This window comes from Vespa mandarinia, chromosome 2, assembly GCF_050613455.1.
Source record: "Vespa mandarinia isolate Hongniang chromosome 2, ASM5061345v1, whole genome shotgun sequence".
Classification (NCBI taxonomy): domain Eukaryota; kingdom Metazoa; phylum Arthropoda; class Insecta; order Hymenoptera; family Vespidae; genus Vespa; species Vespa mandarinia.
Genome location: NC_140811.1, coordinates 17950001 through 17965000, shown reverse-complemented (window position 1 = coordinate 17965000; position 15000 = coordinate 17950001). Strand labels below are relative to the sequence as shown.

Here is a 15000-nt window from a genome sequence, read left to right as displayed (position 1 = left end):
ATAACCATCTCTCTTTCTCTCTCTCTCTCTCTTGCTCGTCGTCTAGCTAGTATAATAATTTCAAGATTTAATCCGACATTTTGGATCCCTCATCAGTTTTAGTCACCAAAATGTTTCTTCGTTTTCATGGTTCGTTGAACAACGAACGAGATTTTCTCTGGCATATCATTCTGAGGTAAGAGGTTTTCATATGTATGCGTAAGCGAGAAGCAAAAGAGAGAGAAAGAGAAAGAAAGAAAGAAAGAGAGAGAGAGAGAAGGGGACTTTCGTTTATTTCGTGTCCGGCTTGATCGAGCGCATAATAAAAGAGAGGCGCGTGGAGAAGCATGAGGAGAAAAAGAAAAAGGAAAAAAGCAAAAGAAGAGAGAGAGAGAGAGAGAGAGAGAGAGAGTGAGAGGAAGGGAAGGAGGAAAGAGAAGAAGAAAAAGAAATAAAAAAAAAAAAAAAAAAAGGAGAAGAAAAAAAAAATAGCATGGGACGGTGAGAAAGGGCACGGTCTACTAATATGGTGTCGTAAGAATGCATAAAGACTAAATAAATCCGTCTGGACGCAACCCGTCTAATGCGTTTTGCCTTTTAAAGTCGACTCGACGGTCCGTGCGAATTATAAAAACATATTATTTCCATACGAAACCATTGGATTGAACGATTAAATTAAATATTGATATATAATATGTATTGATATATAGTATTAAAATTAATATATTATACATATATACATATCAGTTTTCTTAATATTAATTTTGAATATAAATGTACTATTCAGAATAAATAAATAAATAAATAAATAAATAAATAAATAAATAAATAAATATATACATATATATATATACATATAAATTAATATATACTAATACAATGATTTTGTGCATAGAAAATAAAAAAGAATTTATAAATGGATACTTATATAATCAGAATATAACAGGGAGAAAATCTTATAAAAAGTATATATTTAATTTTTCTAAATCTAATCGCTTAAGAAAATTAAAAATTTTTATAAGTAAAAGAAACAAATAATAATAATAATAATAATAATAATAATAATAATAATAATTTCCAAAGAGAAACCAGAAGGAATATCTTCTTTCAACAACCCCTCTTTACACCACTCAATTTATTTTTAATCTTATTACTTCCTTTCTTCACATATATATAAATATATATATATATATATATATATATATATTTACTAGTCTAACACGTAACATTATGCAATTGTGCAACATATACCTATCGTACCGATCGTGTCCGCCTCCTACGCATTATACGTTTCGCGAGTGCGTTTAATCTCTTCGGACATGACGTAAAGTCTCTTTGTTCTCTAAGATATTATAGTATAAGGTATAAGGGTTGAGGAAAAGTACATACCCGCGCCTAAGTATGTACGGATGTTTATGTGTGTGTTACTGCTCTCTTCTTGTTCTCTTTCTTCTTTCTTTATCCCTTGTAAAAAAAATATTTGGCTTAGGCGCACACGCATACGCAAACGCACGAACGCACACATAAGTTGTGTTCATATATGTATGTATGTATATATGTATGATATATATATATATAACATCGATGTGTTACTTAGTTTAAACGAAAATTTGTAAATTTTTTTTTTTTCAATAATATTTTTGTCTACATTTGTTTTTCAAAAATTAAATTACTTCTTTCTTTCACCCTTTAGCAAAAACGGATTTACATTGAAATTTTTATGGAAAATTTATTTTAGTAGAAAAAAAAAATATATATATATATTTTTTTTCTTTGTTTCTTTTTTCTAGCACAATTTTGATATATTTTTCATTGAGGAATAAGAATAAATAAATAGACTAATATTAATAATATTCAATATACTTTCCATATATCTTAAAAATCTATATTAAATAGTATAATAACTTGAATAAATATATAATAATAATAATAATAATAATAATAATAATAATAATAATAATAATAATAATAATAATAATAATAATAATAATAATAATAATAATAATAATAATAATAATAATAATAATAATAATAATAATAATAATAATAATAATAATAATAATAATAATAAATTAATTTTCCTTCCTTAAAAATATTATCTATTAAAAGATATAAAAAGAAATATATACATATATACATACACATGTAACATGAAATTTTATTCTAATAAAAAAAAAAAAAAAAAAAAAAAAAAAAAGAAAAGAAAAAAAAACACAATAACAAAAAATTAATTTTTTAATAAAAAAAAATATTAATTTTTAAATAAAAAAAAAAAAATAATTATAAAAATTCTCTATACGTATAAATAAAATATCGAGTCACGCTCCGACATAAGAGCGCATACGTATTGCAAGAATAAAACAAAAAAAGAAAAAGGTCAGAAAAAAAAAATATATATATATATATATATTAAAAAAAAAAAAAACATAATAAGAATAAAATAAAATAAATAAATAAATAAATAAAAAGTAAAAGGAAATAAAAGTGAGGAAAAAAGTTTCATACCGAGTCAAACTCGACGGATGTATATAAAAGTCCCAATGAGTGAGACTAATCTTGTTCGTCGATTTACAAACACAAGTTGCATCCGCAAGTTCGATAGGTAAATCGACGTAATATTTATTTAAGCATTATCATCTGTCATTGTGTGCGTTTTAAAATGAGGCCTGCCTTATCGTGAAACAACGAGAGAAAGAAAGAGTAACAACACCAGACTCGTTTTTATTCGATGATGCGTTCGTTTTCTTCGTTGGCAGACAATATCGTTAAAAGAATAAGAAAATCATATACATATATATATATATATAAAATATATATTTTGTATATATATATATAAAATATATATATATATATATATATATATATATATATATGTGTGTCGTTAGTCGTTCGATGTTAAGGCAAATGCGGTTATCAGTTGACCCATGTTATTCGCCTCTTTTGCTTTAAGCGATAATTCGTGAAATATATGTATGACTCCTCCATCATCATCATCTCATTTATTAAGCATTTATACTGTTTAACGCGTATCCAAATCCATATGGAATCCTCAATCATTTCTAATTTTGCACTATCGCTAATATGTCAAATTATTAATCTTGCGATTGAATAGAAAAAGAAAAAATAAAAAAGAAAATAGAAAGAAAGGAAAGAAAAAAAAAAAAAAAAAAAAAAAAAGAAATAAAAAAGAAATATAAGAAATGAAAAAAGAAAAAGAGAAATTAAACGAATCCTTGATCTCACGTCTATTTTCGATCGCAAATACATTTATATCATATTATTAGATCGGGTAAAGAAAGAGAGAGAGAGAGAGAGAGAGAGAGAGAGAGAGAGAGAGAAATTGCACGATTAGATTACGATAAATCGATGTCGACGATTTCGAGGTCGTTCTAATTAAAAAAAATTAAAAAAAAATTAAAAAAAAAAGAAAAAATATATTTCGATGCAATTGTCTAGAGACAAAAAAGGAAAGGTAGGAGAAGAGAAAAAAAGAGGGAGAGAGAGAGAGAGAGAGAGAGAGTAGAGAGAGAATAGAAAATTAGACGATTAGATTGTTAAAAAGAAAAATATGTCGACGATTTCGAGGTCGTTCTAATTAAAAAAAATTAAAAAAAAATTAAAAAAAAAAGAAAAAATATATTTCGATGCAATTGTCTAGACTCTAAAGAGACAAAAAAGGAAAGGTAGGAGAAGAGAAAAAAAGAGGGAGAGAGAGAGAGAGAGTAGAGAGAGTAGAGAGAGAATAGAAAATTAGACGATTAGATTGTTAAAAGGAAAAATATGTCGACGATTTCGAGGTCGTTCTAATAAAAAAAAAAAAAAAAAAAAAGAATATTTCGATACAGTTGTCTAGACTTTAGAGAGACAAAAAAGAAAAGTAAAGGGAGAAAGAGAGAAAGAGAGATAGAGAGAGACAAAATTTTATGAATCGAATTCAATAACTATGCTATAGTAAATCGTGATTAATTGCGAGCAATTAAAACTATTATTATTGCAATTAGAATGAGAAAGATGAGAGATTGGAATGTTTGTCCTTAATCACATTGATGACATATTGTCTCTATCACTTTTTTATTATTTTTTGTTAATAAAAAGAAAGATAGATAGATAGATAGAAAAAAGACAGAGAGAGAGAGAGAGAGAGAGAGAGGAAGAGAGAAAGATATAAAGATACTTACAATTACTAATGGTATGTATAGTGTCTTTTGAAAATGAGCCACGTCCAAGCTGTGACGTGTATTTATTACGATCGTTTATTTACATATACGTGTTCTCAGTTATTCAGTAACTCGGACATATATGTGCATGTGTGTCTGTATTTGTGGTGAGTATGTTTTTATGTACGTATAATAAGGCACAGGGTCGACGAAGTAATTCTTTCTTTCTTTCTTTCTTTCTTTCTTTCTATCTTTTTTTCTCTTTCCCTAAAAAATCGTTTGAATCGCATTAATTTAGAAAATGTTTTTATGCATCGATACAAAAAGAAGGAAGAAGTAAAAAAAGACGTGTGCTTTCTGTGTGTGTATATAGGTGATAAAAAGGAAAAAGAAAAAAGAAAAAAAAAAAAAAGAGAGAGTCAATTTTAATGACACATTAAAAGTGTTAAAAATAAAAGTAGTAAACCTTGAAAGGAAACATTTCTTTTCTCAGTTAATAAAATCAGAAAAAAATAATTATTTGTCATAGAAATTATATGATTAATTACTATAATAATTACTTTGTATATCATTAATAAAATTATTTATCTACCTGTTCTGTAGTATATAATTATACTATACTATATAGTAATACTACTAGTATTATATACTATAGTAAATATAATTATACTATATATATATATTATATTATATTGAAAGTTAGGTGACATTAGAGATGATACAATTATTTTGTATGTATGTAAAGAAAAATAAAATTAAAAACATAAACAAAAAACAATAATAAAAAAAAAAAAAAAAAAAAAAAAGAACAAAAAAAAAAAAAGAAAAAGCTTTAACATCCTCCACTATCATTGATCAATAGATTCCTATTCGCCTTCATTGTTACATGTATGATATTGCATGCATGCATACATATGTACATACATGCATATATACATGTATACATATGTATATAATATGCTGACAAGTGCATATTATCAGTCATGTTTTCTTCCAAAGAGTGTTTAGTTATTACATTGCAAGAAGGAACTCCGCATGCTCTTCTTCGTTCACATTTGTGAATCATCGAATGAAAAGAAAGAAAGAAAGAAAGAAAGAAAGAAAAAAAGAAAGAAAGAAAAAAAGAAAGAAAGAAAGAAAGAAAGAAAGAAAGAAAGAAAGGAGTTCCTTTTTGTGCGCTCTGAACAAAGACAAAAGATATAAAGAAAGAGAGAGAGAGAGAGAGAGAGAGAAGAATACAGAATAACAGTCCTGAGTCTTTTAACTTAGAAAAATAAAGAATCAACAAACGCGTATGTTCTCCGCCAATTCACCCCTCCTCCCACTCCGCTTCTCCTTTCCCACATGGATGCATCCACGGAAATAGAAATCTTTGTTCCTTCATCTCTCTCTCTCTCTCTGTCTCTCTCTCTCTCTTTCTTTCTCTGTCTTTCATTTATCAAATCATTTTCAAATTGTTTGATCGTACACGATCCGATTGGATTTAACCATAGTTACGTTTATACGTAAAATGTATGTAAATGTAATTTTTTTAGGAAGAACACGTTTTCCCCTTCGTGTTTAGGGAGAAAAACGATTTTTTTTACTATTTTTTTTTTTTTTTTTTTTTTTTTTTTTTTAAGAGAAATGAAAGAGAGAGAGAGAGAGAGAGGGAAAGAGAGTGTTGAGTTACAAAGGGACGAACTGACTGCATCTTTCGCGTCGATTTGACCGACCGTCACGATCGTTTATTTTAAGTTCGTATATATATATATATATGTATGCATGTATGTATGCATGCATGCATGCATGTATATATGTTCACGTTTATATGCACTTTCGTTTTGCGCCTGACGGATTTAAACCGATCATTTCTCTCTCTCTCTCTCTCTCTCTCTCTCTCTCTCTCTCTCTCTCTCTCTCTCCTCCTCTTTCTCTCTTTCTCATTCTATCTCTTCTATCTACGTATCTATCTCTCTCTCTCTCTCTCTCTCTCTCTCTTTCAGTTTTAACCCCGTCCAGATCCAGACGCGACTTCGTCGAATTTTCCAAATTTTCCTTCTCTCGAAATTATTCTCCGAATTAATAATATATACATACATACATACATGTGTGTGTGTATATATATATATATTTATATATGTATTTATGTACGTACGTACGTACGTAAATAACTTTCTTTTTTTTTCTCTTTTCTTTCTTCTTCTTTTTTTTAATCCTCTCTCTTCGTCTATACATCTATTTATCTATCTATTTCACTCACTCTTTCTTTCTTATTTTTCTAAGAAAAAGAAAACGTGAGATAAGGACAATTGTTCTTTATTCATCGACATAGTTACAGTTACGGTAATTTTTCATTATCATTTTTTGTTTTGTTTGTTTGTTTTTTTTTTCTTTTTCTTTTTACTTATTTAATACTTTTACAATAGATACGTGCGGAAACATATAAATATGTATAGAATAAATTTGAGAAAGAAAATGAAATGAATTGGCTCAAAAATATACATCGTATTGGATCTTATAATAGAATACTTCGAATGATCTTTCTTTGCTGTGTAATTTATTGTGAATTAATGTACAAAGTGAGAGAGAGAGAGAGAGAGAGAGAGAGAGAAATTTGTTGGAATAAATTTTCAGAGAATTTTGTCGTATTTTCGTGAAATTTTAACAACAATGTTATCACAGAAAGAGCAAAAGAGAAAGAGAAAGAGAGAGACAGAGAGAGAAAGTGAAAGAATAATAAAGAGTGAAAGAGAGAGAGAGAGAGAATATATACACACACACACACGCATGTATCGAATGTTTTTAATAGTAAAAAAATTGATAGTAAAAAAAAAAAAAAAAGAAAGAATTTTTTGTTTCCTTTTTTTCTTTCTTTTTTTTTTTTTTCTTTTTTCCTTTTTTTTTTCTTTAACTAATATTCCACATTTATACCTGCAAAGTTCTGTTGAAATCTTCATAGATTATTCGATTTGTCTCTCTCGACTTCGCATTATTTTTCCTAAGGAAAAAAGAGAGGAGAGATCCCAAAGCGTAATAAGAATTAATGGCTTCGAAGAGTTCGTAGAGAAGTTGGAAAGATTTACGAGAGGTCGTTGAATCGTCGCAATGAGAGAAAGAGAGAGAGAGAGAGAGAGAGAGAGAGAGAGAGAGAGAGAGAGAGAGAGAGAGAAAGAGAGAAAGAGAGATGATAGTTTACGAATATGTCGTATTATAAACGAATGAATGATATTCGAATTTGTATTCTCACACTTTTTACCTAAAGTGATTTCTTAAGAGAGAAGGAAAAAAACAAGAAAAAAAGAGAGAGAGAGAGAGAAAGAAAGAAAGAAAGAAAGAAAGAAAAGAAGGACTTAACCTAAAAAATGATGATCGGTGTATATTTCTCGAGTTATGTAAAGAATTATATACGTCGTTTAATATTTTCATTGATATTAATAATATTATTTGTAAGGATTTACAAAATATTATTTTTCTAACATATATACATAGGTGAGAGTTCGAAATTAAAACTTATAAATTATTGTTATTAAATATTATACGTATTAATAATTATATATATTATAATTTTTAATTATTAATTAATTAAATAATAAATAGTTATTAATAATAATAATAATAATAATAATAATAATAATAATAATTTGTTAACTAAATTTGTTATTATTATTATCTAATTATTATCTAATATTTTTTTATTAATTATATTATTATTATCGAATATTTTCTTTTTTTCGAAGTTTTAGGTTATGACACGTATAATGTATAATAGTTTTAATTGCTCGTTAGTACACAAGTACTCGTTAATTTTATGCATATAAGTACTTATTATCTTTACAGATATATGTATACATACGCATTTATTTATAGTACCAGGATTTATAAAGAGTCGTGGAAAAATAAATGTTAATATTTCATGACACGATAGTTATTATTTATATACATATATATATATATATATATATATATATATATATATATATATGTACGTACGGAAAAGTTTTTATTGTAACATACGTTTCAAATTAAAATGTATTATAGGTTATATAACGTTAATGTTTCACGATACGATAGAATCGTTTCTACGAATGATTTTTGTTTTAGTTTTTTATTATTTTTTTTATTTTCTTTTCTAATCGTAACTCCGAAATTAAAAATTATAGGTTACGTAACGTTAACATTACGTTATATTATTATTTAATAATATGATAACGAATACCTTTTCTTTTTTTCTTTTTTCTAAATTCGAAAATTAAAACGTATAGGTTATGACGCATATAAATACTTAATTACTCTTTGGTATGTACATACGTAAGTGTAATTACTTATTACTTTCATTTAGTTGTGCTACGATACGTGACGAATCGTGGAAAATAACTTTAATACCTATGTACGTATATACTTGCTATCCTTTCGTGCGTACTTACATTTTATATTTTCTTGTTTTCTCTCAACTCTCTCGCTCTCTTTCTCTCTCTGTTTTTCTCACTTCTTCTTTCTTCTTCTTTCAAAGTTAGATAATGCAGAACATTTAAAAAATAATTCTTTTCTTCTTCTTACAGAGTCGACCAAAGACAGAATGGAAGGAAGAAAATATAACGACAGTATGCCAGACGTTTTACCTACGGCCAAGGGTGACTTGGAATACATCGTACCAATGAAAATCAGTCAAAATCAATACGAAGATCCGCGTAAGTATAAACGCTTTATTTTCCTTGTTTCAAACAAATTATGAGATACGCGCTTATTACGTTGATATTTGATTGGATGAATAATTGTCATTGATCGCCGCTAGAGGCGCTCTACGTAGAAATAACGCGTTGTGATTGGTTCTCTCTCTTTCTCCTCTCTCTCTCACTCTCACTCTCTTTCTTAGAATCAAAGTAATCTAAATAGTATATCGATAAATACGTACGTGTGTCGAACGTTCGTGTTGCCAAAATTGATTGTAACAATAATGAGCGTACGTGTCCTTGTCCTTTCATCTTGTCTTCCTTGTTAGGTAAGTTTTACATTTATTATTATACTCGTAATACTCGAGGTAGTAGCATCGTCGTAGAAATTTTCGTATCGTGAATCTTACGTTTATCAACCCTTTTTACATCGTTCATTCGTTGGTTCGTTACTTCGTTAACGAAGACAAAAGAGAAAGATTGAAAGAGAGAGAGAGAGAGAGAGAAAGAGAAAGAGAGAAAGAAAGACGGAAAAAAATGGCGATCATGTCGGCATATAAAACGTATGTAAGCATTTAACTTACGCATATGTCAATATATTTAACGAATCGAACGTGCATAGCTTAGAAAGTATATTGTCGATAGATGTTGAATTAGTCGAGACGGGTGTACTTCGTCTTTATTCGTTTTTCTTTTATTTTCTTTTTTTTAAATCAGCGTTCCGTTTTAATTGCGTTTTTTTTTTTTTTTAGCTCGGTACGTTATTGTTACGATCGAAAGCGATTGTAAAGTATTGGCGAAGATAAATGAAAAAAGTTAAAAAATTTTTTTTTTGTTTCGTTTTTTGTTTTTTTTTTTATTCTTATTTTAATTAATTACATCATTATTGCATAAGAAAAATCGTTGTAATCACGATCGATGAGAATACGCAAAAAATGGCGTATAACCGAAAAAGGTTTGAAAATTTTTTGTTGATTTTTTATTTCTTTCTTTTTCGTATTAATATGATATAATATAATATAAGTGCATATATATGTATATTATTATTTTTTTTTTGATCTTACATACATTTTTAATCGTACATCTTAATATCCCAATATCGTAATGAATATTGTCATAAATTATTATTATAATTATTTTGAATACGAAAGTAAACGTTGTTGTAAAATTTTACAGCCGATCCTTTTACAACGGCAAAAAGACATCACAGTGGACATTTTCGACATGCAACAGCAAAAGTATGGGATCCACATCCACAATACGAATTCACAGCTTTCGGAAAGTTCTTTCGTTTGAGGTTATCTCACGACACGAGCTTTATATCACCGGATATGAAGGTATGTAGAGCGTATCGATCGATTAAATCATATCATTTCTTTCCTTTTATATTTAAAACGTTTACACACACACACGCATATATATATATATATTCATTTATATATTTATTTATATATTTAATTATTTTTATTATTATAATAAAAATTTATATAATATGTAATACAATAAAAATTTATTTTATATATATATATATATATATATAATTAAATTTATTATATATATATACCTATATACAATAATAATAAATCATAATAAAAATTCTGTTATACATATAATTATTTTTATTATTAAAAAAAAATTTATATAATATATAATACAATTATAATAAAAATTTATAATATATACACACATTCATTCATATATACATATATATATATATATATATATATACATATAATTTGTTTATGCAGGTAACACATATAAGTGCAAACACAAGTAGAAAAGTGCATCCCGGTCATCAGTTGGATTGTTTCTATAGTGGATACATCGAAGGTGATCCATATTCAATAGTTGCTGTTAATCTCTGTCATGGAATGGTAAGTTTGATTATATTAATAATAATAATAATAATAATAATAGATAATAATAATTAATATAGAACGATCAAAGATGTTCTATTATCGCATAAAGAAATCTTTTTTTAAATTACTACAATAGTAGTATCGTTTAAGTTTTAATTGCATTTATATTCCATTATCGAGAAATAATTTAACAGAAATATAAGCAACAATTTTGCACTTAAAATGATTTATGATAGAACAGATAGTTAACATAATATATTCAACCAAATGATTTTGTAAATAAATAAATCTTATAAAAAATATCAACGAATAAGTTTAATATTGACGTTAGTGAAATTACGTTTGACCAACGTTATTCTTAGTACGATATTTTTTTTCTTGTTTTTTCTTTTTTGCTCTTTTTCATTTGAAATTTTTTTTTTCAATCATCGCGAAATAACTAAATGAATTTTTTTTTTTTCCAATTAGTTCATCCCACAGAGTAGATAAATATAAAATAGATATGAAGAGGAAATGTTATGATCATTTTTTTTTTTTTTTTTTTTTTTTTTTAATTATTATTATAGAATAGAAAAGGTGAGAGAAAAGTGAGGTGGGATTTTTCTAATAAGAATAAAATATTTAGCGAAATGATCTTAATGAATAAATTATATTCTAAAGGAGAGAAAAAAAAGGAAAAGAGAGAGAGAGAGAGAGAGACATTATGGCAACGATGAAGGAGTTTAATTTGACGTGTTAGGAAATTTACGTTAACGTATTAACATACCTACACATAGATATTTACATACGTATTATACGTAAATTGAATTTTGTTATTCCGTCGTCCATTGCATTTCGTTGTCGGGTTCGTGAGATAGTGTTAAGTGTCGGTGTGGCGTTAGTCTATCTAAATTGGACACTTGCCACGTTCGGGGTAACGTTAGAAACAAGTTTCCGGATTATCTTGGCGAATGAACCGTGTGGTAATCGTGTGTGTGTGTGTGTTTATGTGTTTGTACGGTGCCGAGAGAGTTGGCCGAGTTAACTAAAGGAATCTCATCGGACACGAGCGCCAGCATGCATTTTACCCTATAACATGTTTCTCTAATCAAATCTAATCAAATCATAGAATTTCATTCTATTGAAATTATTTCTTTTGACAAATCGGAGTCACAATCTCTTTCGAATTAAATATATATATATATATATATATATATATATATATATCTTGATTTTTTTCGAATGAAAGCATACTTTGCTTAGCTTTGCTTTGTTTTGCTTGTTGCTCGATGAATTAGAATAATGAAACGGAATTATGACGTATGAATATATATATATGTAAATATATATTATGAAAGACAAGAAAGAAAAAACCAAAATAAATATATATATATATATATGTATGTACGAGGAATTTATAAAAAACATGTTGGAATTATTAATGAGATGAATTTAGATGGGAATGGGGAGGGGGTGGAAGGGTTTAATTTACATTAAATAAATTTTTAAATTAATAATTATTAATAATTATGTTAATAATTATTTCTTTTGACAGGTATTAAATTAATAATTATAATTAAATCAGATTATAGAGGATAAATTAATGATAGAATGATGAGTATATCGAAGATATGATTTTCTTTTTTTTTTTTTTTTTTTTTTTTTTTATACTTTTATTTGTCTCGTATCAATTGTAAAATAAAGATAGAGAGAGAGGGAGAGAGAGAGAGAGAGAGAGAGAGCGAAAAAGAAAGAAAGAGAGAGAGAGAGAAACTCTTTGAGATGCAAAAGTAAATCCGTAAAGAACGAAGACATGCCACGTTTCATGGCTGTTAATTAAGAATTCAACGTGGAATAAGTTCCATAAATTACGAGGCACATCAGAGACAACGACGGCGAAGACGACGAAGACGGCAAAGACGACAACGACGACATACGTTCGCATCATTCGCATGCAAAAAAGGGGGAGTTCGGTCTCCTTTTTTCCTTCTGCCCCCTCTGCTCCTCCCTCCCTTCTTTCCTCCCCCGTTCACTCTTCTTCATATCCCGCTTCGCTCCTATAATTCTTTATCGATTTCCTCGAATCGACTCTTCCTTACGCTCGAAGTCGAATAATTAATTATTTTGTCAGATTTATATGATGATGATTTGTGTGTTATTCTCGATCAATGCAAATTCGATCGATCGTATTTACAATACCATTTCGACGTTTACAATTTAATATTATATTATTTTTATTAATCACAGATTTTTCTTTGACGATTCTCTGATAATTGAATTCTTTATATTGCATTTGTAAAATTTTTAATTAATAATTGAAATCTTTATATATATATATATATATATATATATATACGTATGTAACTATGTATATACGTAGATACATATGTTTTAACGTATGAAGTGTGTCGTATATGTGATTTGAAAAAATTTGAAAAAATTTTTCTAATGTTTTTTTTGAATGCGATCGCCATCTTGTTTTCATAGAGGGAGAGAGGGAGAGAGAGAGAGAGAGAGAGAGAGAGAGAGAGAGAGAGAGAGAGAGAGAGAGAGAGAGAGAGAGAGAGAGAGAGAGAGAGAGAAGAAACGTTTCATTGTACACACATATATGTAAATATTAACGTAAAACGTGTCGTGCTTTTAATTCAAATACTTTTTCAATCTTTTTATTACGATTAAAATTAAATTAAATCGACGCCATATTGTTTTTAGCACGATAAACGTTTCGTTGTATTGTACATACATATATGTATAATACATAATGTATATACGAACGTATAGAGTTTGTCACGAGTGATTTTTATATATTTTTCTAACATTTCGATGAATATTATCGCCATTTTTTTTCTTTTTTTTTTCACCCCCGTCCCCCTCCCCCCAAGAGACAAACGTTTTCGTTGAATATACGAACACGCACACACGTACACGTACATACTATATATACGAACGTAAAATGTATCGTCGTGATGTATGCATGATTTGTAATTTTTCTAATTTATCTATGAACTTGTGAGTTAGAATGTGTATAGTCGCCATTTTGTTTTCGAAGAGAAAAAGAAAACGTTTTATCGTACACAACACGTACATACGTACGTGTATATATATATATATATATACATATATATATATAATATTTATATTTATCGATCATGATTCAATACTATTTGCGATTTTCTAAGAAGGATTCTTAATACGACCATGGAAATTAATGGATCTAGAATATTTTTCTTTTGCGGAAAAAAAATATGTGTGTACTTGCGTGTGAACAAGGCATGTATGTATATATGTGTTTATATACAAAACATGTATGTATGTATGTATGTATATATGACGTTATGTGTTTCATATTCGTTCGCGGAAGAAAGAGAGAGAGAGAGAGAGAGAGAGAGAGTATAAACAAAAAAAAGGAAAGAAAGAAATAAAGAAGTTAGTTTCTCGCTATGTCGAGTGAACGTAAGGATAAAAAAAAAAAAAGAAAAAGAACAAGACACGATCGTTTGCGACTAGTTAGAGAGAGAAAGAGAAAGAGAGAGAGAGAGAGAGAGAGAGACAGATAGAAAAAAAGAGTGAGAGTGAGAGAGGATATGAAACGTTCGACGAGATGCTCTCTTCGTCGTGTCCTTCCTTTCGCGAGGTCGAACTTTACGAGTTTCAAATGTTGCGTTTCGATCGCGAGGACGTTTGAAAACTTTTCTTCGTATACCAATAATGATCGTTCTTAGAAAGACGCGAATATTTTCTTCTTTTTTCTCTTCTTCTTCTTCTTCTTCTTCTTCTTTTTCCTCCCTTTTTATTTTTCTTCTTTTCTTTTTCTTTTCCTTTTTTTTTTTTTTTGTTTTCTTTTCTTTTCTTTTCTTTCGTTAATAATCAACTCGAGTACAAGAAGTACTTTTTCCTTTTAGAAGGTCACAAATACGTACAAAAAGTTATTATAAAGTAAATATTTTAGTTATAGCTTTTACGATTTTACACAAAAAAGAGAGAAAGAGAATGTAATATAACCTAACCATTAATCTAAGCTAATCTAACCTAACGTAACTTAACATAACCTAATTTAATATAATCTAATCTAACCTAACTTAAACATATAATTGGATATATATTAATTTGACTTTGACTTTTAAACGTATAATAATAATAATAATAATAATAATAATAATAATAATAATAATAATAATAATAATAATAATAATAATAATAATAATATTAACATATAAATTGATCTGATTTAAAATACATTCGAATTAATAAATTTAAAATATAATCAATTTCAATATCGATCCCGTAATAATATATTATTTCTATTTTTATAATTACATTGGATTATTAAACAAACTTGTCATCCTCCCTTTCTCCCTCAACCCTTAAAGATCA

The 15000-nt window shown here is 27.6% G+C and overlaps 1 protein-coding gene across 2 annotated transcripts in view; it reads left to right on the top strand.

The window, feature by feature from the left end:
• The window catches only part of LOC118439596 (A disintegrin and metalloproteinase with thrombospondin motifs 9), a 120550-nt gene that overhangs the window by 27595 nt on the left and 77955 nt on the right, over positions 1-15000 (top strand). Inside the window, exons 2-4 of one of the 2 annotated variants that reach the window (XM_085664645.1) lie at positions 8678-8806; positions 9965-10125; positions 10537-10662. In XM_085664645.1, coding sequence (XP_085520771.1) covers positions 8678-8806; positions 9965-10125; positions 10537-10662 — 416 coding nt within the window. Of the gene's footprint in view, positions 1-8677; positions 8807-9219; positions 9352-9964; positions 10126-10536; positions 10663-15000 lie in introns of those variants that run through there. The other variant, XM_035861401.2, reaches the window with a different exon arrangement.